Source organism: Aureobasidium melanogenum (assembly GCF_000721775.1).
Source record: "Aureobasidium melanogenum CBS 110374 unplaced genomic scaffold scaffold_13, whole genome shotgun sequence".
In the NCBI taxonomy this organism is placed as follows: Eukaryota; Fungi; Ascomycota; class Dothideomycetes; order Dothideales; family Saccotheciaceae; genus Aureobasidium; species Aureobasidium melanogenum.
In genome coordinates this window covers 232,107-259,261 of record NW_024470065.1, presented here as the reverse complement: position 1 = coordinate 259,261, position 27,155 = coordinate 232,107, and the positions used below count along the sequence as shown (strand labels likewise).

Below are 27,155 nucleotides of genomic sequence, written 5' to 3'. Positions count from 1 at the left end.
AGCATAACGTCTACGGGAAACAGGATGCATAACACAGAATTACTCCGAGTTGAGGCATGGATATCGGGCCGGAGCAAGAATATTGAAGGGTAAGGGGTAAGCAAAGTCAGCACAACAACAACCACAGAGCATAACTCCCGAGCACTTCTTGCATAACTCAGAGCAACTTCACCGACTGATCCGCGACACGAGCAGACCAATCGATCCGCAACGCCGCTGTCGACATCTCTCGCTCCACAGCTTTCCCTTGCCGCGCGCGCGCGCGGGCGCCCGTGGGCCGTGACAGTATGATCGTCGAACAACCGGTTGACCCTGAACGGATCTGTATGCAGCCGAAGCGACTCAACTGCAGGGGAGTGGAGCCCGCCCCAGCAGCAAAGCCTCGAAAGAAAAACGCCACCGAGTCGCGCGACAGCATGGCACACAAGCACTCAGCGAACACGTTTCAGCCTCCTGCGGCATGTAGAGAGGAACTTATTCCGTTGAGCACACCCCGAGCATGTGAATATGCAAGGTACGAAAAGAGACAACTGCTCCGAGGTGTCTGTCAAAAGAAAAAAACACATCTTTTCGGACAGAATCGTGAATAGAGGCGCAGCAAAGATGAAATGCTCTACCGCTCTGGGGACAAGACCCTTGCTGGAGCTCAATCTTGCAGGCCCTTCCTCTTCGCAGGTGGTACCGCAAATAGAAAAGATCATACACCCAAACAATAGACATGAGAACGCGCAACAGGGGACGGAGGTTCCACCTGGCGGTTGAAGATGATGCAAGTTGAAGACTTGGCAGTCCCAATGCTTTCGCAGCACACCCATCAGCGAAGGCAGTGAGCACTCAGCACAGTTCTGTCGTGTCCATCGTCAACAATCGATTGGTCCGGACCCGTCTCATGTCCTCTGCATCTCGCACATCTTTTTGATTGTCAATTCGCAGATGTTCCTTGTTCCTGGATCCCATGTTGATCTGATTAACTAGTCTAACGACCTTTCCTCTGCTTACTCATTTCTTCCATTTTTTCTCCTCTGTTTCTCATTCATACACTGAACATCCCCTCCTCGAACGAACCCTACACTCGTTGTGCGGGTTACTCTACATTCGCTACCATATCGTGTTGATCGAAGTCGGACTTGCCGTGATCCGGCCGAACGCTTTGGGAGACGCACGTTTCGAACCAAAGCTAAAAGTCGACAACCACAGACGTCATTGAATGAGCGAACTTTTAATTGCCTGGTACAGCTCTATTGTGATTGTTTGGACCTTTTGCTCGAGAAGAGGTATACACCATGTCAACACCGAACGACGAAAGACCGGAACCCACATATCATCAACCCTCATATCACTTGCCGTCCTACAACGTTAATCCACAGACTGGCCATCCTCACCACGGCGAACGATCCTCAGACGAAGAAGGGACAGTCGTTGGAGACCACAGAGACCAGAGCAGTCACAGCCATCACAGCGACATCAGAGATCACCAATATCACGATGAGGACCGTGATGGGCCTATCGATCCTCGCGTGCATCGCATGGGGAGCCACCTTACTGTAGACACTGCCAACGATCCTCACTATCATCCTCGACTGCACGACATGACATCGCCTTCGCAATCACGAGAAATGGCCAACCGACTTGACGATGACCTGGAGTTACTCAAGATCGAAAGACAAGTGTCACGCGATGCCGATGTCAGAACAAACGATGGTGCTTCACACATGGGTCGTCAAACTTCCAGGAGGGATGACATTGATGAGTTCGATGTTGCTACAAACCCGATCCACGAGCAGGCTGCCATGTACAAGCCTCCTCAAGATCCTAGTGGCAAGTTTTCCAAGCTGGTCAAGAAAATCCATCATTCAAGTTTCCTGGTCCGCTATCTCACATACATTCTGCCTGTGGTATTGATCCTTCTGATCCCGCTGTTGATCGGCGCGTTTGTCAGTCCTGCCACAGATGCTGTGGTTGGAGGTGTTGAACTCATGTGGTTCATGATTTGGCTGGAGATTGTTTGGCTCACGCTTTGGGCGGGTAGAGTAAGTTCAATCAATTGTATGACTGACTTGCCTCTCTCTAACGTGAATAGCTTCTCGCAAAATGCCTTCCCTATCCTATCGGTCTTGTCTCTACTATCTTTACCAACAACAGCAAAAAATGGCGTGATATGGGCAAGCAACTCGAGCTTCCCGCGACTCTATTCTTCTGGTGGCTTGGTGTTGAAGTTTCATTCTTGCCGACCATGAAGAATCATCAGGCTAACGGGAGCCATGATACAAAACACTGGATGGGAACCATGAACAAGGTCCTTGTGGCAATCTTTGTCGGCACGATTTTGAACTTTGTCGAGAAGATCATTATCCAGCTCATTGCCATCAGCTTCCACTTGCGCACTTACGCTGATCGTATTGAGCTGAACAAATTCCAAATCGGCAGTCTGGTCAAGCTTTACACTTTCTCTAAAGCTAAAATTGCCATGGAAGACTCCGAGTTCGAACAACCCTCTGCTCCGGAATCTGGTGCTCGTACCCCTGGTCGTTATCTTCAAGAAGCTCAGAAACAGACCAAGGAGATCTTCAACAAGGTTGGTGATGTCGCGGGCAAAATGGCAGGCGATTTCACTGGAAGGACTGTTGCAAAGAGCACTCACCCTCACCAAGTTGTATTGACGCTCCTGGGATCCACCAACGGTAGTCAAGTCCTTGCGCGCCGTCTTTACCGTACTTTCGCTAGACCCGAGACCGAGACTGTCTACAATGACGATTTGAAGAACGCCTTCGACAACGACGAAGAAGCTGAAGCAGCTTTCTCCATGTTCGACAAGGATATGAACGGCGATATCTCAATGGAGGAACTGGAAGCTGTTTGTGTTGAGATTGGTCGTGAGCGCAAGTCTATCACTGCCTCGCTGAAGGACCTGGACTCGGTCGTTGGCAAGCTCGACGACATGTTCATGTTCCTGGTTGCCGTTATTACCATCCTAGTTTTCATTTCGCTCATCTCGACTTCCGCTGCTGGTGTTCTGACTTCAGCTGGTTCTACTGTGCTTGGTCTCTCATGGCTTTTCTCGGCAACTGCAACTGAAGTTCTGCAGTCCATCATCTTCGTCTTCGTTAAGCATCCTTTCGATGTCGGAGATCGTGTTACCATCTACGGAAATACTGGTGCCACTATGACTGGTGACGACTACTTTGTAAAGGAGATTGCGCTTCTCTACACTGAATTCAAGAAGATGGAGGGACACGTGGTGCAGGCACCTAACAGCTACCTCAACACTCTTTTCATCCTGAACCAGCGCCGTTCAGGTGGTCTCGCTGAAGCCGTCCCTGTTGTTATCAAATTCGGTACTACTCTGGAGCAGATTGAGACTCTTCGCAACCGTCTCCTCGACTTTGTCAAGCAAGAAAAGCGCGAGTACCAGGGCAACATTCTCACCGAACTCCGCGCAGTCACCGAAGTCCACTCTCTTACTCTCAATGTCATCTTCTTCTACAAGTCAAACTGGCAGAACGAGGGTCTTCGTCTTGCACGCAGAAACAAGTTCATTTGCGCTCTTATGGTCACCATGCAAGAGGTTGGTATCGAAGGTCCTCGCATGCGCTTCCCTGGCCAGAAGGAGTCCTTCCCCGTATACATGCAAAATATCCCTCATCAGGCTACTCCCGGTATTGGTCGCAATGGTCATCCTGACAACCCGACTGGTTGGCAGGAAGGCGAACATCACGACCCACCATTTGTCGCTCCTGCTGAAGGTCCTGTTGGACGTAACGGATCTATCCTCCGTACTGGCTCTATCGCTCGTCGTCATGAAACTCTTGCACAAATGGGCAAGCGTGTTGACTTCTCACTGGGTACGAGTGGAGAGGCAGCAAACAACTATGCTGGTGACGTGTTTGAAGGAGAGCGCAAGCCACGCCTTCCTATCAGCATTACCTCGCCATCTCCAGACAACCGCGTCCGAAAGTCAAATGACACACATAGATCGACCGACACTGGTCGCTCTACCTCGCGCGACATCGGCCCTGGTCGTCTGGCCCGCAGATCCACAGACACATCCACAACCTCGCGTCCTCACCACCGCAACCGCTTCTTCGGCCGCGCCCGCGGCAACACTATCGACGAGCAAGCCATGATGGAAAAGGGCATGGCCGACATTCCTGAAGACTCTCCCAACGTCGCAAGCACCATTGATCCACGCAGCGGTCTCGTATCTGGAGCCGCATGGAGAACACGCACGAATGAGAGTAACGTCGTAAGAAAAAGTCAAGAAAGACCTAGAACAGGGCACACTGCCGACACAGCAGGCCACTCAATAGGTCTTGACGGACCACCACAATTGCATCCCGGCGACCCTCCTGCCGAGGACTTTGAGATGAAGAGGTTCCACTAAGCACTTTGTCTCTCTGCAAAAATCAAATCAAACAAAAACAAAAGATATACAATAGAATAGAAGGGTTGGGATTTTTTATCTTCATTTTGCTTCTTGCGCCTTTAGCGATTTTGGTCTCTTTCTGAAAGAAGGGAGGAGATCTGTTTTTATCATACCCTTTCTGCATCGATGGAGAGGAAACTCAGACATTCCTTGGAGTTTCGATTTTTCTTTGTGTTGTATCTAAGACTGTTTGTGTCACATTTTGTCGACAGATGAATTCACAATTTCTCGTCTCTGATATTTTTTTGTTTCCGTCCATTGCCTGTCTTTGGTTGCTGATGAGACTCGGTCACAGCGACTTGCGTTGCTGCACCTTCCATTTGGAGCCTTCGCGACATCTCGGTTCCAAACAGCTTGAACAAGACTGTTTGCACCTTGTCTTCGGAGAGTCTCGGTCATCATCGCTTTGTCCATGTTGACAATGCACTATGCTGCCTAGTATCACTAACACGCAAATCGATTCTGTTCTTGTTTTGGTTCGCTGCAAATGCGGTATCTCCGAATATCGCAAGCATGCTTTCAGCTTCCATCAAACGGCTTTAGAGAGCTCAGTCATCCATTGTGCAAGACTCGATCATGACGTTAAGTTGCCAAACAAAGCATGCAGCTGAGCTACATACAATAGCACTCTGCAAACTTCCCACCTGGGTAATTGACTTTCTCGTTCTGTGCCGATATCACAACCGACCAAAGAAAAAAAAAGCAAATCTTCAATCTCGCAATATGGATGCCTTGCGGCGTTGCATATACTGTATCCATCAATGTAAGCCTCCAAGCAGACAAACAATTCGGATGCCTGGGGAGCATGCAAGCCACAAACCGGTAAACCATCCCCAGGTACATCCAATTGACCAACCACAACGCGGCAATTTTTGGTGCCTGAGTAACTTCCGTTACATGCACCTTTTGCAAACCCTGAACAAGAGTCATGTTCGTTACTGCCTTGATTTCGATATTTTGTGATGACTGGTACTGTAAGAAGCTGATTGGCGATGACTTGAGAAACCGTTTTGACATGGGTATGTGGCTTGCTTTGCGGTACAAGCGGTGTCTGTGTTTGGTGTGGGGATGAAGGGATGCTTTGGAAGGATTTTGAGGGCATTGCAGGGATTGGATAGGTGAGTGAGTGGTTTTTGGACACCATCACCGAGAAGCTTACACTTGCTTGCGTTGTTTTGTGTTGCGGCCTTGTGAGGCAGCTGTATACCTGCGTAAGCAGGACAAGGTATAAGTATTGTGGTTCCTCGATCTGGTCAGACTATCATATCCATCCATCTCTTTCTATATTATTAGCAGAGCAACAAAGTCCTACCTAGAACCTCATCTATCAGTGACTGTCTTCACATGTCTATGTCCTTCGGTACTCTTGGTCATCGCCTACCATCTCAGAAAAACAACAAGACAACATTGACAATGTTTGGCGAGAAGACCATTACAACAAAATCCACGTCATCAACGCCTGCCTCAACACCATCAAAGCCCTCGTCACCACAAACCATGACACCCAGACACGCCGAGCTCGAATCCTCATATCCAGCCGCCTTCTTCGGCAAAAAGTCTTCAACAATCAAGTTTCCCATGGTGTCAGAAAAAGAACGCAGGGATTCTGTATCCAGCACAGCAACAACAGCAACTTCCTCTTCTGTGCTCAGCTCAGCAACAACAATCGCTGCACCCTCGCAACCACCAGAAAAGCCTTTCGATGTGTTTGAATACCAAACGGCTGGATATCTCTCCATGCCCATGAGCCATTCATCCCAACCCTACCTTCAGGAGGCACCTTCAGGGCGGAAGAGTTCTGCATCTTCGTCTTCTTCGGCTGGATCGTCGTTGTGGAGTAAAGCCAAGAACAAGATGCAGAGAAGAAGTCCTAGTGTAGAGGAACAAGAGGCAAAGGAGAAGAAGAAACAGGAGAGGAAGGAGGAGTACGAGGCTTTGGGATTGGAAGAGAAGGTCAAGTTTGGGAGTAAAGGAGGAATGAGTATGGTTGGTTGAGTAAAGGGAAGAAAGAAAAGGGTTTGAGATGTCGGTTTTGTACTTGTCTTGGTTTTTGTCAAAACAGAAGAGTTGCGAAGGATTCGTTTCTTGGGTGGGTTCAACTAGATTGTCCATCAGGAGTCTTGGGAGTTAGGAAACTGCCGAAGAGTTAAGCGTGGTGACGGCGAAGATAGGAGATAGCTCCATCAAGATACAAATACAACGATCAAGGTCAAACCAGATATATCTCCTTTTCGATATTTTTCAAGGGCCGTTCTTGATTTCTTGTAAGACCTAGATTGTCGAGGTTTGTGATTATTGAGACGAGACTAGTGATATGCTAGATGGTAGAGCATCGCACCCTGTAGAGCTCTCCGCTGATCAAGAACTCGACATGACTTCGAGCACTTTGATGCGCCATAAATTGCATTGCATCCAGAAATCGCTGAATACCGAGCATCTCTGCGAAGACACATGCACTCCCTACGATTCTCCAGTCTTGTAATGTGATGGTTGAAGATGATATTTTGTACAGTGCAAGCTTTCTCGCTGCTGGATATGTGTACACTCGTCGACCGTGGTAGAATTTCCATTGCCCAGATGAACTCCATGAAACGCCTTTTTCGTGATGCAGCAGAAGCCGCTGATCCCCAATGCTCTTTTGTCGCTGCTTCCAACCCCGTAAATACGTATTTGTACAAGCTCTTGGCCTCGTCCCCAGTATTGGACATATTGCAAAAGATAGAGGTTCGCAGAGTGCGAATCGTTTACCTCTTCTTCTTGCCGAACTTCTTGGATTCTGTGTGGGCGCAGAAATGTCAGCAAAAGTGCTTTCGCGAACCACGTTCTCTGTCTCTCTTGCATCTTCATGCCTGTTTCTTCTTCTCCCAGACCGACGCATTTTCCATCTCTTCCTCTTCCACCTAGCTTTCTTCCTCCTCTTCCTCGTTCCGCGACAAAACTTACCAGCAGCCGTCCTCTTCTTCTTAGGAGCACCCTTTCCTCTCGACTTGGAAATCTGGACGTGCTCGACACGGTCTTCTTCAAAGTCGTCATAGGTCTCGAATCCAGGGTATGCCTTTTGCAGGTCGGCGAATCTGGCTACGCGGCGGGGGTAGTAGGCAGCCATTGCGGGACCGCGCAGGCGTTGGCGCAAAACACTGTTGCCGGTGCGGAGGGCGGAGGGGTTGTAGGTGGTGTTGAAGATGGCGCATTGGGTCTGTGTAGAATGTTAGAGATGCGAAAGTTTGAGGTTGGTAATGTTGAAGGTATGGGCGGTAGCCGGAAGATAGGAGGGGATGAACAGAACATACCTCCATGAGCCTGAGAGCTAGTGTTCTTGCGACTGCCATGATGGGCGAGCGGTGTATGCTACTGGGCCCTGGGATATGCTATGGACGATGATGTTCGAGATGGACTGCGGCGGCCATCGCGCTCGGGAGACGGCATTTGCCGATCCTGCCAGCAACGATAAATATTTTCCACTTCGCGCAGGCTTGCAACCAACAACTTCGCGACCACGAGCGAATACTGCAGACGGTGCTATATTACAGCCTTCTGCCAGTATTGACACGCGTCGTGCGCTTATGGACGGCAGTTCTGGGAGGCTGGTTTGCGCGAACGTCGAAGGAATTCAGTCTCCCATCAAACAGTAAGGTAAGCACTTTCTCACTCACACCTTCCCTCTTCCCGAATGATTATATGCTTTACACATGCATGGCTTTCTTACGCACCTTGACCGGTGCATCCATGGTGAAACAGCAACAGACATCTGACAACAACCCCTCAAATCCTTCTCATCACATCAGTTTTTGAGACACAACATTTGCTTACTTTGAGCTTACAGTTTCATACATCGATATCACAAGTATAGAGATACTTGCCCAGCATGTGCAGAAGCAATTTCAGGGTTGAAAGACGGGATCTCTATAGACCAGATAGACATTACAATTATCATCGTTACACATCACTTATAGATATGCTTCCCGTGCATGACCTTGATTGAGACCGTGAATTGACTTGCTGTTGATGAATGCAAATATCTACTATCACCACCACAGTATCGCTTGCAGTTTCAGCATCGGCAGCCCAGCATCGCCCACCCTCCACAAATAGCACACCACCCACACCTTCTGCAAGATCTCAGCAACGTCTTTACACCAAACAGACCATCGCATCTTGCATACAGCACTGAATGTCGTTGCTCGAGCTGCATCTCTCTTTAGTGTCGATCGTACTGCTATTCTCGACTTTTCTGTAAGATCTGTGACGCGCTTTGAACATTAAAAACGTCTTTGCAGAATGAATTAATGCAATGCATCTCGAGCATTGATACTGCAGACTGACAAAACCTGGTCGCCGGGTACAGCTGCATCTTCTGTAGAGGTATTCGCTTCAACTATCGCGAGTGGTAAGACGATAGAAATGAATATTTAGCAAGTAGTCGTCTTCGGTCTCGTATACCTGCTCGGCTTGTCGTGTAGCAACACGAAAGCAACACCAACGGACAAGCTGAGTCTTTCGTTCAGCTACTAAACCACTGCGCTGTTCTTCTGCGCAGAGGATATATCCCGATATCTCCGTCGCATGCATCAGCACTCACACTCAAAACTCTCCGCAGAATCGACCATGCAAGACCGTTCACGTTGTTACACCCAAGCGAGTCTCGTCAGCAAAGCACACAGACACACCTGAAGAACCCCCTGGGGTACGCAATCAAGATTATCGCAACAACGTGCAAACAAAAGGGAAAAACAAATCGGCGTAAGGCTGTTATCACGGACGTTCGGCACATTGTTGTCGCAGTTCGTGGGATTCTACACGTAACGCATGGTGCCATTGCCGGTATAGGAGATTTGGGGCAGAAGAGGTTCCCACAAAGCAAAACAATCAAAGTGGTCTGCTGACTATGTATGAAGATCGCAAGAAACGGCCTTGCTCGCGATGAGCAGGCAGAAAATACAAATCCCTGTGGCGGTTTTGTTTTTGCGTGCGTGGCTGTTTTTGGCTAATATCGATTGACTCAGGACGTTGACGTTCAGCTGGGCTGTCCAAGAAACGGCTTTTCTCGTGTTCGCAGTACTTTGTCAAGGAGGAGATTTGGGAACTGTGACGTTGAAAACAATGACGACGAGGCAGGAGAAACAGCCGAGCAACATACACACTTGGAAGATAGTTTTGTTTGTGAAGATGTTTACTCTTGAAATAGAAGAAATTCGTAGATACAGAAGAATATTAAAAATCTAATCCTTCGAAAGAGAAAAAGATAACGCCAATTTCATGAAATTCCCGGTCCTGTGTATATGAGGTACCCTTGATGTAGACATAGGAAATAGAGAATACGAAAAGGAAAAGAGACGAGAAAGGAAATTGGTCCGGTGGACTCGCATGCGAGTGTCGACCAAATCTTTTGATGAGACGAGGGCTGAAGTCCAGCAATGCCCTTCGCGCGGTGAGATGTGCCAGTCTATAATGCTCCGATGATGTGATGAAGAGAGAAGGAAATTTAAAGTGTTGCAGAAAAGACGAAGACACGGTGGTGATCTTAGCATGTCAATTCAACTGCAACGACTGTGGTTTCGTTCTTCATAGGGGTGAGCTCGGGGCTGGCTTTGGCAGAGTCGACCTGGGCCTCAATAGGATCTTCCATGATGGTGTCTGCGGGCGAAGGAGCAGCAGAGGCATAAGAGAAAGTACCACCGCGAGGAGAGATCAAGCTGGAAGAGTCGTCGTCGATTTCGCAAACACCCTCCATGCTGTGCAGGCCGTGAGCGGCGGGAGTGGTGAGGATGAGAGGAGCGGGCTTGTTAGCCTTGGGGGAAGAAACAGACTTGGTTCTGAAAGAAACGGTGGGAGCAGGGAGCTGCTCGGCAATGCTCTCTCTACGGCACACCTCAGCCTTCTCCTCAGCGCTGAGAGGAGTGGTAGTGCGAAGGAAGCTGGAAGCAGCGTTACGAGGAACGTAGCTAGGACGGCGAGAGGCGGTGGGGGAAGCGGTAGGTGAAAGGCTACCAACCGACTCCGAATCGGGGTTGTGGCTGCTGAACATGGAGAACTGAGAGAACTTGCGGTCGATGGCAGGAACAGCAGGAACACCAGCGTCAGTGTCAGGGTTGGCACTTCTGAACCAGCTTCTGATGCTGTTCTTGGATGAACGACGGCTGGAAATGCTGAATGCACGGCTCTTGGATGGTGAGCTTTCAGAGAAGCTGCGAGTGTCCTTGGCTGCAGCGGACACGGCTGATGCCTTGCGGTTGTAGGCGGGTCTCTTCTGTTCAATGCCAGTTGAGACTGAGGTCATTCTGATCTTCTCGGCAGGCAGGGTAGGGCTAAGCATGCCAGAGTCCTCCATAGGGACAACCTCGCTGCCCATCTTGAAGTTGCCGAACATCTTTCCCCACATGGATCCCTTTCTGACTGGGGGGAGGGCAGGGGTAGGGGCAAGAACAGTGACGCTCATTTTGATTATGTCGTGAGAAATGTTATTCGTGATTAGATATTAGTGGTCGTTTAATGTTGTTGGAATGCTTGTCCTTGGTCGTTGGATTGAAGGTCGTAAGAGAGTTGACAACTTGTTGTGAAGATGATAGAACGAGCGCTGCTGAACGAGATATTGATCGAGGACATGTGCTCTTTCTTATATCAAAGCACAACGTGCAAAAAACGCCCGTATCATCTGCCTTGCCGGTTCCCTGGCCGTTGAAAACAGCAAGCCCTTGGAGAGCATCTCGAAGCATAAGCGCAAACGTTTGATGTGGAACATGTCTATCAGACATAGGTCGTTGTACTATTAGCAAATCCCACAAACGGTGCAAAAATGAGTGGACTTCGCCTTGGTTCTCCTAGACAACCCGGCTCTGGATGTCTAGAATTGAAATAGACGCACGTCAACCGCCATTCCTGGAAGTGTATACGAAGTGATCTGCGCTACCCACCACTCACACAGAATGTGGCTCTATTTCTGGCTGTCTCGTGGACACAGAAGATCTCGTACGAGACGAATCAATCTCATGCGGCTCTCTCTAAGCATACTGTACCCTGGAAGCCAGTGACGATGTGGCCCAGTCTTCTCCGTAGGCATACAAATCGGTAACGGCCAACTATCGAGCGAACAAATGAAAGCCGTTGCCAATTCCCAAATCCCTCTCCCCCGAAGAGGAGCGATGAGGGTGTAGGAGAAACGGTTGCAGGCGAGCTTTGCCAGGAAAGGTCGGGGTTGCGTTGGTCACAGATCTTGGCCTCGGCGCGTGAGCCCGATCAAAGGATTTTGGCAACGAGTTTTGCAGCCGTTACTGCATTTTGGCCCATCCCCTTGGCTCCTTCCCCAGACATTTGTCTCCAACTGCCGTGCCATTTGCTGTTGCAAAGGATATCGCTGTACAGGAGAAGACGTTGCACTACACCCTCAGACTCAGCTCAGCTCGCCTACATGCGCAAACACCTGTGCTCCTGGATCGACTGTTATGCGTTCTAGGATAGAAGTATCACTTAGTCTTATGCACCGGAGATGGAGATACTGCATGGAATCTGAACGAGATCGCTATCTCACCGGTCATGCGTAGTTCCAGGCCTCCTACACAGTGCCCGCGTAGCCTATCACCAGAGTGCACCGTACATGAAACCTGTTCGTCGCGCTCCATGATCGATTTTGCGCTATTCTCGTCCCCTTCTTACGTCCACAGAGCCTTTCGCCAGTCTCGGTAGATCGCATTACCTCGAACGCCGGTTTCGCACGCATTCCTCCTGATCCAGTCCAACGCTCGCATCTTTTCTCTCGTTGATGACCCTTGCACTCTGAGGCTGACTGATCAATTGGCTTTTCGGATCAATTCGCATTCTTGCGTTTCTCCTGCTATCCATGCTTTGGGAGCCGTTGTGAATGCTCTATCTTTCGCCTATGGGATTTTCTCAGACATTCGCAATATTTCAACGTCATAAGTCTCAAATCCTTCCCTATTCGAAACTTCAGGGTCAAGGGCTTGGTTACAAGAGCGGCCAGTATACTCCACTCGGAGGGATGGCCGTTGGAACGATCCTTATCGAGTCTCTATCCGGCAACGGATGAGCTCGGCCACCTCTCGCTCCGACGTTGACGCGATGGATGCCGCTGCGAGACAGAGATGTGTCCAGACAAGATCTGAAGTCCACATGCACAGCCACGGGATGATACAGCGACGAACCGTCACCATCTAGAGCTTCAAGCATCTCTCTAGATCATCCTTCAGACTGAGCAATCTGCTATAATGGCAAGAAAATTGAGAGGGAATAAGCCCGAAGGTCAATACGATCTTCCTATCACATTTTGCGCTCCGGCGTGTTAAAGTTCTCCTCCCTGGTCATTGATATGTCAACGGGCTGTTGTGGCTGATATCTTCTTTACAACTCAACATCAGGGTTAAGCAAACCTCTGGAATAACCAAGCGAAGCACATACGTCGACCACTACTCGATAGGAACTCTTCCTCGATAGAGTCTCGGTTCTTTTGTCTGGACCACTGCATCACTTCCGCGACCAAGACATTCTCACAAGGCTGTAAGGATAGACAAAAACTTCCGAAATGGTCTGGAGTATCATGAGATTTTCTGGGCTAACTACAGAAACGCTACTGATTTTAAGTAGTGCGGGCCGAAGTGGATGGCGCCCGTTAAACTCCACTTATACTGAAGTTTATCTCTATAAAATCCATCGTGACTCTGAGACAACAATTTTTGAATATTCCAAAAGAGAATATGGTTTTGCTACTTTGATCAAGGTCTCGGTAATCATCTTGCTAACTTTTGCAGTTTTGCGTTTTTCAAAATCGTGCTCCTCAAACGTTGAGCTGAAGACTGTTGATATATTTTCATCAAAATATAAGCCTGCGATTGAAGTAGAGTAGACAGGACAGCCACATCATCATTGTATCCAGCCACTGACTGTGGTATCGAAGCAGGCAGCCAGCCACAACACAACGAGGCACCATAGATCTATATCTGCTTCTCGTCTATATGTACCGATTCGGGAATTGATTTTTTGTATTTGATATCGCTCACCATCTTGACTGTCATGAGCACGTGTGAGATCGAAGTCCTGTCGCATGAAAAAAGCTACTCGGTACAAGACTCCCTGTTTTGACATTTTCAAAGGCTCCAAACTCTCGAATTCTCATTATAGTTTTTTCCAACATACTCTGGGATCTGACAGTGCAGATCCTTGGCCTGATACTCGATGTGGCCTTTGTCAGTGGGATTCGGGATCCGGGACTCGGAAGACATTTCTACCGTGACCGGCCCGGCAAGTGTCGTTTATCCTCTTGATCTCTTCAAGATGTGATCAGAGATTGACGGAGCAGCGAAAAGAATTTCTCGCCGACAAGTCTTAGCAGCCAGATGTGCTTCACAGACAAGACTTCTGCAGCGTTTCGAAAAAAGTCGTGTCTCCTTTGGCCTGAGTAGTGTCCCGATGGTCGCAAAAGGATACACGATGCAGAGACCAACAGTCCCTTACACCAGCTCAAGCAATACCCCATCTGCTGAAAATACATCATTCTCCAATCACATAGGTACAGCCCTCGGGGCCGATCCACACTTCATGGCGCTTGTTGGCGTCGACGTCGAATCTGTCACCGACATTGCACTGCTCTTTCTTTGGATTGGGATTATCAGGATAACTCAGAGTAAGGCTTCCTTTGAGAACCAAGTGTGTTGTAACGCCGGCATGTGTGTGAGGCGGGTAGTGAGCGTTGCTTGCGACAGGTCAGTCATCGTACCATCCATGCACCAAGATCGGTATGAGGCTTACGGGCCGTCGGTCCAAGTAAAAACGTGGTTAAACCCCCATCCTCTAACCTCAGCTTCTGCTTCTTTTCTTGACATGGATGCCATGATTGATATGAAGAGGAGTTCAGATTGAAGAAGACGACCACCAAGGGCACGCTGGCGGCGACATTGACTGATCGCTCATGACGCAACATTTCTCCAGTTCTTGGCGGCCGAGACCCTGACCGCCTGGACATCAGCACCTGTCAGCTTTGACCAAGCGGTGAAGTGTCCATCTTGTTTCAAGGTGGGTCGAAACAGGATTGATGTGGAAGGAAGCACCAAGCACATCAGACACGACATGACATTCTCCATTGTTTTCTCCACACCATGACTTGACTCGTCTATCAAATCTTCTACCACCACTCAATTCCTCACGCAACTATCGCCCTTACCTATCCGTTCATTGCCCTGTCACAACATTCCCCTTCGCTGCCCCTGATTTCCGATATTGATCTCCAACATGGACTTTATCAATTCTCAGTCCTGGTCACCGGCCATTCTAGACTATGTCAAAGAATTCGCTGCCGAGTCTTCCCAGCTGGACAAGATTGAGGGCAAAACTATCGGAAGTGATGATCAAGCATCCCATCGTCTACTGGAATATCTTAGCTCCGATGAGGCTGATGCGATGGCACCTGTCACTTTGGATGCCTCCCACCCTCTCACGGACTATTTTATCTCAAGCAGTCACAATACCTATCTGTGGGGAAACCAGCTCTATGGCAAGGCTAGCACAAAGGCTTACCAGAAAGTCCTTGAAAGAGGCTGCCGCTGCGTCGAGATTGATGTCTGGGATGGGCATGACCCCGACTCTGATACTTCGGACTCGTCCGCCGATAGCGACAGCGACGCTGAAAACGAAGGCGAAATTAAGAAGCTAAGCAGACGTTTCAAGAAAAAGATCGGCCTCGCCAAATCCAAGCCTGAGACTAGATCAACAGACAAGCAAGCATCTGCGTCCAGTCCGCCTAAGTATGAAGGTGTGGCATCAGCAGGTCTTCGCAGGACGGTCTCCAGGACCGAGCCACGTGTTCTTCATGGGCACACCGCGACCAAAGAGATATCTTTCAGAGCCGTTTGCACCACCATTCGAGACTACGCTTTTGCCACAAGGTACAATGGCACATAACATGCATCCGACTGCTCAAGTACTCACTGTCACATAGTGATCTTCCGTTGATTGTCAGTCTTGAGGTTCACACTTGTCCCGCTCAGCAACAAATCATGGTTGATATTATAAGAGATCTGTGGGCTCCATACCTGGTTGAACTCAATGCAGTGACTGGTCATGAGATATCCCTGCCAACTTTGGAGTCCTTGCGCAAGAAGATACTCATTAAAGTTAAGTACACAGCTCCCGAGATCGCCGCACAGAAACCTGTGCCAGGTGTTGCGTCAAGCAACGTAGAGCCTGAGTCGGGTTCAGAGGACGAGTCTCTTGGGGCTCAGGAAGCGCCTGTCAAGAAAAGTCACATCATTGCAGCACTCGCTTCCATGGGTGTCTACACCCGCGGGTGCCATTTCAAGGACTTTGATCAACCGGAGGCCAAGCTTCCAAATCACGTATTCTCCTTATCCGAGTCAAAGATCATCGAGGTACACAAGCGTGATCACTCTGCATTGTTCAGGCACAACAAGGTATGTCGTTCCGCGGTGGACTATCCTGTGCTAATGTTGTGCTAATATATGACATGTCAGCGCTTCTTCATGAGAGTCTATCCCAAAGGCATTCGTGTATCCTCGAGTAATCTAGATCCAGCACCATTTTGGCGTATGGGTGCACAGGTTGTCGCTCTCAATTGGCAATACATAAATGCGGCAACCATGCTCAACCAAGCGATGTTCCACGGGACGGGCGGTTGGGTGCTCAAGCCTGACGGCTACCGAAGTTTCCATAGAGCTCAATCTCAGATCACGGCACTCGACCGTGGTAAACTTGACTTGACGATCGAGCTGCTGGCTGGTCAGGATATCGGCCCGTCTGACGAGAAACTCCACCTCTATGTCCGCTCCGAGTTGCACATCGAGGACATGGAAGAGATCAATGGCGGGTCTCTACCCGAAGGAGGATCCACCAAGGAGGGACAGATCAAGGCGGTCACGCAAGTTGGAACCGCTGGCAGGTCGCCAGATTTTAGGCGCCAAGTGCTCCAATTCAAAGTCGACGGTGTTGCCGAAGAGCTGACCTTTGTGAGGTAAGTGATTTCTCGCCCTTGTCTAAAAGAGACTTGTCATATACACCCAAGCGCTGCTTGCACCCGTCTCTTTCATATGGCTATGTTCACCGCTAAGCTGCGATCTGAGAAGTCCGCAGACTAAAGTTGCTGTGTCTTGTTGCGAGTCTATGCGACATTGCCAGAAACGCTCAGTCGCTTGCTTCTACGAGGACCGCACGCGCTCTACGGTTATGTGCATGCTCAATTCACTGCTCATGGCAGCATCATCCGAACAATCGGGTTCACCAGCTGCGTGGTACCAGACTCCACACAAGACTCACGGACCCGTCACCCAGGTTCTTTTATGCATACTTCGCTGTCATTCTTACCTAATCTAGTTACCCAGACGTTTGTCGCTTCTTTAGCTCATTCGCTGACACGTTTGTCATAACAGGTTCAAGGTCATGGACGATGACACTTTCAGCCGCGATAATCTAGTAGCATGGGCATGCTTCAAATTGTCCAGGCTACAGACAGGTATCAAAAAGATACGTCTGTATGACTGCGAAGGTCAGCAGACCAACGGAATGCTGCTTGTGCGCATAAGCAAGAGACTCGAGATTGAGTAAAGTGTCCTGCGGAATCACAAATTCTGACTCTTGATTGAGATGTGAGTCGGGCACAATCGCAGTCTGACTGTAGCGTTCCGACACGCCATCAAGGGTCACCCGTGCCGTTTCATTATTTAATTAATGTGGACTGCTATCGCCCGTAGGGTTTTGTGTCGAGCGTACGAGTTCTTTTGACCGCCCATGAATATCGCTGTATCGTCGCATCATCTTGAAAAACTGCACGAGTCCTGCCCGTCACGAACATGCGACCTACGAAAGTTCGAACCCAATGTAACAAAACTTTGACAGCGCTATTCTCGTACCTCTGAGCGCATGTAAGGCATGGTTATAACGCAGGTTTTAGTATGCAAGCACTATGGCAGTTTGTAAAGATCTAATCTTGACGGCGCATTACTCAATCGAGATTACCGAGCCTATGGTACCAATGGACTGGGGACGAGGGAGTACAATCGGAATGAGGCACGCACATATGACGAATTAAAAACGGAACAAACTGCCGGCATGCGACCATCTTTTGTACCAACGTGTGTATTCAGCTGCTCACATGTCACAGGTAAGACAACATTCGATGCAGGCTTCCACAGGCGCTTCTTGAGCATAGATTAAGATGACATTGAGACTGAGACTTGGCTCTGAGCGACAAATTCATCTGTGTCGGTTTTCGCACCTTACCATTTCACAATGTTGAACAAGTGGAAGGAAAATCTTGACGAGGTGTTGATAGTTGATAGATCAGTTCCTCGTGCCTTGCACATTGACAGTCGGCGAAGCCATGGCGCATGGGCAATTCTGAGCAGCAAGGAGCTAAGTCGTTGCTCAAGCGACTCGATCTGACATATTGTCAAAAGCCGGGTAATCCAACCTTGAAGCACCAAAGCCTTGGAAACATACAGCGCACTGACTTTTAATTCCGACATCACTTCCCTGCGAATACTGCAGTGCGGTAATTGACATTTCGAAACCACGGAATTTGGTCACTTCATTGCCTACCTTTCATGTCCTGCACCTCTACTCAGGGTACTTTGGGGAACATGATATAGCTCCGATTGTGGCAGCTGACGGAAGGGACGGGGCGGGCGCCATGTCTGGCGTACCGATCTGTCGGTAATCCGATGCAATCCGTTCCTAGATGACATTGACGCAGAACCAGGATTTGAGAAGGGCACGGTACTCGAAGACTCCTCGGAAGATGCAGGCCGCAAACACAGGAACTGGTGGAATGACTTTTGCTACTTGCTGCTGCTGCTGCTTCCTTGCTGCTTCTCTTAGAATATCAAGGTGCAGGAGCCAATGTATGTGGCTAGCGTAGGCTACACCTGATGGCTGTTCCCTGTGGGTATACCTCCCATCGTCGCACGTTCGAGGGTTCCGCAAGTGGATAGCCGTGGGGCAGATAATTTGTCTGCTCTTGCCCAAGCGCCCGCGTACACACAAGGTCCCCTTTCCCTTCTTTCTGGTTTTGTATTTAGACATTTTGTTACTCGTCGTCTCTTTTCTGTACCGCAAGTCCGATAACACCAATATTGCACTTGAGCAAGAAGCCGGGGGGTGCTCCACTGCTTTCATTAGTTTTCGAGACTGCTCAGATTGTGAGGCTCTTTGCAGCGCCAAACGATGCAGGGTTACTCTATGCGAGGTGCTTTATCAGTCGAGTCGGAGAAAAAGTCTATCACAAAAGGTCAAGTCAGATCATTCGAGGTATGCAGTTGAAGGTATTTAAGAAGGGTATTTGTCCTCTGCTTCAACATACTTCTCATCCACCAGCATCACAAGCATTTGATTACTCTGTCACACAATCAACCACCTACCTTCTGTGCCTGATTCTTCTATCACCTCTTCCTATCCACATCACTCTTTCAAGCATCCGTTCGCTCTCAGCAACCATGCCTAGCAACACCGCCCACATCCAGCAGCGTGCCCAGCTCAAGCAGCACGACGACCTCGTCATTGCTGTCGATGAGCAAACCGAATGGCACGAGGGTCAGAACGAGCTTGGACTGCCTTCGACTCCAGGAGTCCGCTCTCGACCTGCACCAGTAAGAGAATGCGCTGTCAGCACCATCCCCTCCCTCTTCCAAAGATCTGACAGACTAAACAAGGTCCAGACTCGTCAGTGCGCCTGTGGAAGATATGTCATCGCTGGAAAGAGATGCACCTGTGGCCGTCAAAACTAGCAACTCAAGCGAGGTATGTACTTCTCCAAGCACAGCACAAGTGAATTTGGCTGACATGGCTCGGCACAGAGCGTCGTCAAAGGTCCTCGGACTCCTTGGAGCAGCAGCAAAGGCAACCAAAGCAGTCAAAAATCGACATCGAATACCTCCGGCAACGTTTCGTGAAGCTCAAGACTTCGACGACCGAAACGGCGCCTCGCGGTATCGCAGTCGAGAATACGCAGCCACGGTTTCGTCCTGAGCGTGTGTACTACTCCGGATGTCGACCTTTTCCCGAGGGCTAGCCCAGTTGTCTGGGCTCATCCGTTTTTCTTGTCTCTTTGGCACTCGTTTGATTTCTGTTGTTTCCTTGTTGAGCGCAATGCATCATTGCTGGCGTTCGTCTTTTACTCAGGTGCAAGTTGAGAAGAAACCTCTGAAAATTGTTGACAAAAAAGGAGGTGAGCAGGAATGGTTTCCTTTGTCTTGATCACAGCATTTTTTACAGCAGTGTCTATGTTATTGTATCGTGATGAAAGGAGCTTCGGGGAAGAAAAAAAACGCAGCATCGAAGAGACCTCGGAATCTTCTTACCTATTGTATATGCAGTTCGCAAACATATCGAAATCGAAAATCACATTCTCTTCACACGCTGCTTACCTACTAGTTTTACGCTTTGAGCATATCGATGATGATGTGAAGCAAAGACAATATTAAAGAATAGGTGAGGACTGCAGGCAAAATAGGATAGATCGCGATCATCAAACCCTTGGCTCGATTCGATCATCAAGAGGCTCTTCAGCGTCACCACTTTCTGGGGAAAACGTTCATCCTGCACTTTCTGTCCTCCCGAACACGTCATGCTGAAATCAGATATGCATATATTGGCCTCCGTCAAGTCGTTTGTAGGTGAAAATTGTAGAAGGAAGTCACATAAGTCGTACCTGCCACATCGGAAAACTCGCTTGAACAACACATAAAAGCGCTTCTCTGCTTCTTTCTCTCCGTCATGTCTTTCCAACCCATCAAGAACTCTTTCCGTTTCGTGAACACCGCTTCAAGACCTTCATCTCTTTTCACTCGTCAATTCCACGCAAGAACTATAATGGCTGCTCAGGTTCCTTCTTCGCACGACATCTCGGCCGTCGCCAAGGAAGAGAACGGTCCCGTCAAGGGCTCTGAATCTGCTCAGATGCAGAGCCAGGTCGGCAAGGTCCAGGTATGTTCAAGCATCGCCTCGCACACATCGCAATCCCTAACAAGCATGCACAGAACTTCGAGAGCGCTGCTCAGGATGTCCTCAGCAAGATGCAGCAGGACCCCAGCTCCATCACCGCCGACGACGCCAACTACCTCAAGTCTCGTGAAGCCCGCGCCACCGGTCAGGCTCAGCCTCCCAAGGACAGTGTCTCCGCCGACGCTCAGCGTCTCGCCGCTGCTAACGAGAAGGGCACTACACCCAAGACCGGCCCTCTGGATCCTGCCGAGCAGTCCCATCTTACCAAGGAGCGCAACCTCGAGCAGGCCGTCAACCAGGTCGGCTCCAAGGACCCTTCACAGATCACCCAGGACGATGCCAACCTCCTTCACAGCCGCGAGCAGCGTGCTCACGGTCACACTGAGAAGGGCGGTGTTGCCGCTCAGGCTCAGCACATCGCCACCGAGAACTCCCGCTCGTAAAGCATGAGCGTTAATGATTACGACTCTGTATCTTACTGCATACATGGCATTTGCATGAGCGTCGCAGCTGGTTTGCTGCAGGGTTTCCATCGGAGGGAAGGAGGGAAATATCACGATTACACAAAAGTATAATATGTACAATAGCATGACATGAACACAAACCCCCATACACGCTGGGGTCTTCCTTCACCTCTTCTTCTTCCCTCCTTGACCGTCTATATACGTCAATTCCTTCTGGCATCGTGTCCAATTGAACCATGTTCACTTATCAAAACCCAATATATCCTGAGCTCCTCCAAGTGCGGGGAAAGCTGTAATTATGCATGATGATCATGACATCGCTCACCAGGTCGGGCCTGATAAATAGAAGCTCCCACAAACATCTCGAAACCATCTACAACCTTCGGCTACAACGTACAACATGTTATTCAACATGCTGGTCCGCTATTTCATGCTCTCGGTGCTGGCAGAGCGTGTAGTCAGCTTCGTACTTCCATCCCAAGAAATCCTCACTTCTTCTCCAGCAGAGAAAGACCCCAATGCAATTCTCTCGGCGTAAGCATCAATAGTCATTCATTGCAAATACTGTAATTTACTAACAAGCCCCAGCCTTCGCGATGCAGAAGTCATCCCCGATGTTCTAGACACATTCTCACCTCTGCTCTCCCTGACCGCAAACTGGTCTTCTTCCGCAGAAACATCCCTCGGCAACACACTTCCACCATCTCAACTATCCCATCGTCCTGACATCTATGCCTCGCTGATTCCTTCTGCGTACCTACCCCATGGCATAGAATACGTACTTGCCCTCACAGACCCTGATGGCCCTTCCCGCGACAACCCTAAATGGAGTCAAGTATGCCATTGGCTGGGTTCCTCCAGAGATGGCGATGTCAAGGAGTTGGTGGAGTATAAAGCTCCTGCGCCTCCAGAGAAAACTGGAAAACATAGATATGTTGCTGTGGTTTTGGTACCCAGGAATGGTACTACTGAGCCACTGGATTTGGTGGTTCCGGAAGAGAGGAAGAGGTGGGGGTATGATGGGGAGAGAGCTGGTGTTAGGGAGTTTGCGGGTGTGAATGGGTTGAAGGTTATTGGTGAGTCTTTCTGTTTTTCCTTTGCTCTGTGGTCTTTGTCGACATACTTCCGACATTGAGATTAGGAGAGGACAACTTCTCTTGCTGAGGAGCTGAGCTTTGATATTTTTCCTGCATTCGATTGTATCGCTTACTGACTGATCCTCGGCAGCTGCAAACTTCATCTATTCGCAGAACGACAAGCAGTAGACGATACGGGTTTTGCTGAGAGCTCTATACCGACGGACCCAAATCAATTTGACATACATGATCTTCTTCACTTGCTGTCCTCATCAGTTGTCTATACATCGCGTATGCAGTCGTTCGTACAACTACCTTGGCTTGGTCCCGTCGTCTTCGAGATACGGTTTCTGGTACATGGTGACAGGGTTGTACCCGCGACAATGGTTTCGAACAGTCAAAATGCGATATCTCGACAGCTATGCATCTTTATTCTATCACACTCCTTTAGAACATTCTTTACTTTAGTTGGTCTGTGGTGTATGTGTCTTGGATCGTCAAATGCAAGTCTGCGGCTACAATGTGACTTTTTGTGCTCTTGACCATCCCAAATTCCGAGGCTGCTCTCATTCGCACGAGACCTCACCACGCGGTATGTCTCAAAGACCACACATGTCTATCACGTCAAAAGGGATAGCACTGTGTATATGGACCGTATTCGTGGATTGAATTGCCTCTGGAGTCCTTGATGACACTAGCTGTGACCTAGACATTGAATGAATGCGAGCGTGCAAGAATGAGGCACGAAAAGTTGTTCTATAGATTAGAGATTATCGTTGAGCCTCTGTCCGTGCACTCGAGCTTTCTAACAATCACAGGAGTATCATAAATCATCTTACTCAGAACCAACAGAAAGTCTCTCAAAGACAGACAAAGCCCACAATAGGCCCACTCTTTCTCCCTGGACGCGCGCTGCTTCCGACTTTTGCCCTGTGCAAGGATTATTGTATTGTACTTTCAAGCCGTACATCTTGTTCCTTGACCAACAAAGTTAAGATATCAACAAAAAAACACCAACATGTACCTGGCTCCTTAAAGCACAGTCACTGAAGAACCAGCACTTGATTAGACTTTCCCCATTATTCTCTAAAGCGAACAACCCTGGTGCTTCCTGTCCGTAGCTTCCACTATGACGCCGATACCACGGACGTCTTAGCGAAGAGCCATGCCGACATCAACCCGGCCATCGAAACTTGGTCGCAGTGTAATTCCCGTAGGTAATGAACAAGAGAAGGTCCTCGTCGCTGAAGCTGGCGTCGGTGCAGCAGAAGCTTACCAATATGCCACCATGTTTTGTGAATGAGGAAATGGAGATGTTGAGTGGAAATGCAGATGAAGTAGGCAAGAGAGATGGTGTCTTGGCGAACGACCATAAGGAAAGAACAAGGGTTGAGGACAGGCTCAGAACGAAGAAAGAGCGAGCATGTCACTCTGTATTTAATGTAATCAGAACGGAGAGGGAAGGCGCGGTTCTCGGAGATGTTCAAAGACCGTTCTGGCAGGAAGAAAATCAGACCAGATGTCAAGAGAGAGAGACAGGTCCTGAATGCCGAGACACCTAGAGATTCATCTTCTTGATGAGCATATCATTCTGCACGCGCAGATGAACACTCCAGCGCGGCCGTGTTGTTTGAAGGTATGCCAGATAGTCGTCTACCGCAAGTAACTGATTTCACAAGCGCAATGCGGCGTCAAATTGGATTGCCGAGTATGATAGAAATTCGCGTTTGCGCTGTCTTATCCGCTCTCGCATTCTTCACTGGTCTCAAGAATACAGGACAGCAACACGAGTGTCAAAAGAGAAGCGACCTATCCTACTCCATGGACCGTCAGCAAACAAGAGCTGTCATTTGTCGGGGAGGCGGGCGTTGGGAACTCGTCCTCTCGACCTTGCGACCTACAATCCAGCTAGCGCTCGTAGTAGCAAGGTGGTAAACTCTGTCGTATGCTGTAGTCATGTGCTGGTTGGCCTCATATGGACTTTCCACTCGACGAAATCATGTTTGACTTGTGACGTAGTCGAGTTCTGACTCTCGGCCGAGAAAAGCCATGTCCACTCAGTGACAGCAAGCCTCATGCACTGCGGTCGAAGGACTAAAGTAATCTTTGGCTGATGGAATACCTACGTGGTCGGAGACATCAAGGACTACCGAGAAGATGCAGCCAAGAAGCCTGCAGTTTGTTGAGAAGTAAGCCGTAGCTGACCGCGGGCTCACCTCCATCAAGGATGCTAAACGATTCGCCCATGTTCAACTCACAATTCGATGAAGCTGACAGCTGTAAAAGTCGGTCTGTGACTCCGGGCGCATGTGTCTCCGAAGCTGACCAGCAGGGTAGTGAGGAGGAGTGGCAGGAGTCTTTGTACATCCTTCAGCGTCTTGTTTCCGGGGTAGGGTACGCGTGTCACGAAATTATGGTAACAATCTTTTGTGTATGGGTAGCTTTGGGGTACGGAGCAACCTACCCTCTTGGCGTTAATCTGGAAGAAAAGATACTTGTGAAGCGAAATCTTGGTATTGGATTTCTGCTTTCCGGATATGCCTCGAATTTGGACATGTTGTACAACACCTCTGTAGAAGGCAGCTGTTGAGGTGTAACGTCAGCAGCATATAAAGCTTGAGAGGATTGTCCTTCTGATCTGACAGACGCTTTACCTACGCCCGTATTGAGTTTCGAGTTCTCTTGGAAGCACTGTCCGAGCCGCTTTGTTTGCATTGTTGCGCTGGATTCTTTCTGATAAGTCACAGGTGCGATGCTTGCCAGTTTTCTTGCATGTCGGCACGACAAGGAAAAGTCTCACACTGACCGACTGCACTCGCCACGGCACAATGCTGACCTTTGCGACCAGGGCAACCAAGCGTTGTCTAATAACGACGTACACGCTTCTGCTTGGTCAGTGAAGATTGATGGAAACATGACAACTTGAGCGGGGCTGTGCCCGGTAGGATTGTCAGACATGACCAGCAAACAAGTGTAATGCCTGTAGCGCGTCACGGTTTTCTGCCTCTGGCGTTCATGCCCCAAGTCGTGATGTACAGATGCACCAAATCCGCAGAGAAGAGGCGTAGTCTTAATCGATATCAATGGCAAGATGCATCTTTCCTGAGCATCAGTGTTTAGGCGAACGCGGTCATACTGGTGCAAGGAGGGTGGAACATTGTTCCTGTTTCCTGGTCCAACACGTCAAGGTTGATATCTTTAAGTATTAGCGATGCCGACGGAACTGCTCCATAATGAGCCCTATGAGGGCAACGTAGCGTCGTTGCAGAGCCTCAGCCGGGCTGTCGATTGAGGGCCAGCGACAAGGTACCTACATAAGTGGCTGTGCCTTAGTTAACGCAGCTGCGACGGGCGTGCAATACGATGGGATGCTGTTTTGCAGCCAAAAACGCTTCGTGGGAATCCCGAGAGAACCCATCCACTCAAGTGACGCAAAGTCTTCCGTAGTGCACATGGGTCAAGACGCACGGCAGATATTGATTCAGCTTTTGCGTCACATAAATGTTGTGATGAGTTGAACTGAAGATGGGTTGATCAGTATGCACATCATTTGATGCTGTCGTCGTGTCTCGAAGTCTTTTTTGTAGCCTTGATATTCCGACCTTGGGTCGAGATACAAGCGTTAGGGGACGCACCTCGAACATCTAAATCGGAAGATGAAGTGGAGTTGACAGCTCCACCCGCAACGTGATGTATGCTTAACACGTACGTGCAATTACCGAACATGGATGTGTTAGTCTACGCAACTCGTAACGATGCCGTATGAGTGACGTAAATCAATTTCAGGAATCGGATCGACTTTCACAAATCACTGATTCTAACTGATTAGACTGCACCCGATCAGTCGATGGGAAAGCATCCTGAACCCTACTTTGCATGATCGGAATGCTGAAAGAGTTTGACTCAGTCTGCACGTTGTATGCATGTTCTGAATAAGCGAAGCTTTATCTAGATGGCTTGCAGCTTGGAATGACTGAGTGATTTGTATCCTCGAGTTCCTGATACATATCTGAGGTAGCATGCTCATTTGTTGAGATGGAGGCAAAACATTATGTTCAGAAGTCTGGCAAAGACGGAGCACACGACTTCGCTCAGCGAGTAAGAACAGCTCGTCCGAGATTGGTGTGTTCATGGTTTCTTCATGATGCCCCAAGCTCGCAAACCTGAGTGATCCAGATGTATGCTGGTAGGGGACAAGCGGCCGGCAAGACTACTTTACTGGTACCAGACGGGATTGACTTCAGATATCAGCTTGTCTCAACAATACGCCAAGCGTTAGTCGTGTTGCTGATTGGTACTTGACTTCTGCTATGCGGTAAAGCAAGGTTGCAACCGCTTGTAAACATTGACCCCAGAGTTCAGGTCAAGGAGCAAGCCATGGTGCAGCCAGAGATAATCAGATCTCTTGGTAAAACAATTGAAGAGCTAAAGCAAGCTGATTTGGGGAGGGCTTCCTGGACCGAAGTTAATACTGCGCCCGCAGAGGCGGAATGCCGTGTCGAGTTGAAGGGTGAGTGAGCTTGTTCCCTAGTGGACTATGGATGATTAGATCTTGAGAGTCGTGCAGACATCGATTTTCTGACTCCGTAGAATTATTGCAGGATTCAAGATCAAGCGATTTGAGCAAGCCACTGATGCCATCTCGCGACACGGGAAGTTGTGACTTGTCGCGTGGCATGGTTCGATTCCATGCAGCCGACCAGCATTCAAGCGTCGCCGTCTGTGATTGACGATTGACGTTTCACATCGATCGAGAAAGCAGGTGAGTGAAGAGTTGATCCTGTGGAACAATTCGCAAAAAGTCCGAACGGGAAATGAGGTTGGATCGGTGCGTTTGATGTACTGTATGCCAAATCGTCGACTACTGCCCTGTGGATACTTGTAATATTGAGGCTCTGTTTGGTGGAGCTCAGCTGCACCCCAGTTCTGGCAGGCATGTACTCGAAAACAGAGGTGTGGGTGTAAGACAAGGTGATGGATCAAGGAACGGGTGACTTATCGGGTACATCAATCGTCGATGTTTCGACCGCGACCCGCCAGCACCCCTCTACCATTCGCTGTTGAGGTCCCCATGGCGCATGCGCGCTCGCAAACGACGATGGCAGTATCTGCTTGCGACGGAATGGGCTCGGAAGCAGGATTAGCGTCTCCTTGGAGCAATGGTACTCAACCGCGAAACCGCAGAAGGCACCTTTTCCTGGGCCAACACGCACCCGGAACAGTGGTAACACGTAGGCG

General features: G+C 49.2%; 10 protein-coding genes across 10 annotated transcripts; 6 read left to right on the top strand and 4 right to left on the bottom strand.

Moving 5' to 3' along the window:
- Positions 1-1,283: 1,283 nt before the first annotated feature.
- On the top strand, positions 1,284-4,381 carry M437DRAFT_76042 (uncharacterized protein; the record flags this gene model as incomplete). The annotated part of the gene is made up of 2 exons (XM_041026539.1): positions 1,284-2,030; positions 2,081-4,381. The coding sequence occupies 2 exons, from the start codon at positions 1,284-1,286 to the stop codon at positions 4,379-4,381; spliced, it is 3,048 nt and encodes a 1,015-aa protein (XP_040878895.1).
- Positions 4,382-5,767: 1,386 nt separating this feature from the next.
- On the top strand, positions 5,768-6,418 carry M437DRAFT_66825 (uncharacterized protein; the record flags this gene model as incomplete). Its single annotated transcript, XM_041024827.1, has 1 exon — positions 5,768-6,418. One exon carries the CDS (start codon positions 5,768-5,770, stop codon positions 6,416-6,418), a length of 651 nt encoding a protein of 216 aa, XP_040878894.1.
- Positions 6,419-7,167: 749 nt separating this feature from the next.
- Positions 7,168-7,752, bottom strand: M437DRAFT_51032 (uncharacterized protein; the record flags this gene model as incomplete). The annotated part of the gene is made up of 3 exons (XM_041022114.1): positions 7,168-7,199; positions 7,367-7,619; positions 7,714-7,752. 3 exons carry the CDS (start codon positions 7,750-7,752, stop codon positions 7,168-7,170), a joined length of 324 nt encoding a protein of 107 aa, XP_040878893.1.
- Positions 7,753-9,944: 2,192 nt separating this feature from the next.
- Positions 9,945-10,859, bottom strand: M437DRAFT_50979 (uncharacterized protein; the record flags this gene model as incomplete). Its single annotated transcript, XM_041022107.1, has 2 exons — positions 9,945-10,518; positions 10,636-10,859. 2 exons carry the CDS (start codon positions 10,857-10,859, stop codon positions 9,945-9,947), a joined length of 798 nt encoding a protein of 265 aa, XP_040878892.1.
- Positions 10,860-13,921: 3,062 nt separating this feature from the next.
- On the bottom strand, positions 13,922-14,253 carry M437DRAFT_50554 (uncharacterized protein; the record flags this gene model as incomplete). Its single annotated transcript, XM_041022028.1, has 2 exons — positions 13,922-14,123; positions 14,180-14,253. The coding sequence occupies 2 exons, from the start codon at positions 14,251-14,253 to the stop codon at positions 13,922-13,924; spliced, it is 276 nt and encodes a 91-aa protein (XP_040878891.1).
- Positions 14,254-14,794: 541 nt separating this feature from the next.
- M437DRAFT_15266 (PLC-like phosphodiesterase) lies at positions 14,795-16,978 on the top strand (the record flags this gene model as incomplete). Its single annotated transcript, XM_041018803.1, has 4 exons — positions 14,795-15,312; positions 15,366-15,837; positions 15,898-16,394; positions 16,810-16,978. Coding segments are annotated over 4 exons (1,656 nt in total), but the record flags the coding sequence as incomplete, so codon positions are not given.
- A 1,134-nt stretch (positions 16,979-18,112) lies between these two features.
- Positions 18,113-18,460, bottom strand: M437DRAFT_66821 (uncharacterized protein; the record flags this gene model as incomplete). Its single annotated transcript, XM_041024826.1, has 1 exon — positions 18,113-18,460. The coding sequence occupies one exon, from the start codon at positions 18,458-18,460 to the stop codon at positions 18,113-18,115; it is 348 nt and encodes a 115-aa protein (XP_040878889.1).
- Positions 18,461-18,870: 410 nt separating this feature from the next.
- M437DRAFT_66820 (uncharacterized protein) lies at positions 18,871-19,402 on the top strand (the record flags this gene model as incomplete). Its single annotated transcript, XM_041024825.1, has 2 exons — positions 18,871-19,096; positions 19,197-19,402. 2 exons carry the CDS (start codon positions 18,871-18,873, stop codon positions 19,400-19,402), a joined length of 432 nt encoding a protein of 143 aa, XP_040878888.1.
- A 747-nt stretch (positions 19,403-20,149) lies between these two features.
- M437DRAFT_85309 (uncharacterized protein) lies at positions 20,150-20,820 on the top strand (the record flags this gene model as incomplete). Its single annotated transcript, XM_041028272.1, has 2 exons — positions 20,150-20,359; positions 20,413-20,820. 2 exons carry the CDS (start codon positions 20,150-20,152, stop codon positions 20,818-20,820), a joined length of 618 nt encoding a protein of 205 aa, XP_040878887.1.
- Positions 20,821-21,241: 421 nt separating this feature from the next.
- M437DRAFT_50602 (PEBP-like protein) lies at positions 21,242-22,106 on the top strand (the record flags this gene model as incomplete). The annotated part of the gene is made up of 3 exons (XM_041022040.1): positions 21,242-21,375; positions 21,430-21,917; positions 22,069-22,106. 3 exons carry the CDS (start codon positions 21,242-21,244, stop codon positions 22,104-22,106), a joined length of 660 nt encoding a protein of 219 aa, XP_040878886.1.
- Between the last annotated feature and the right edge of the window lie 5,049 nt (positions 22,107-27,155).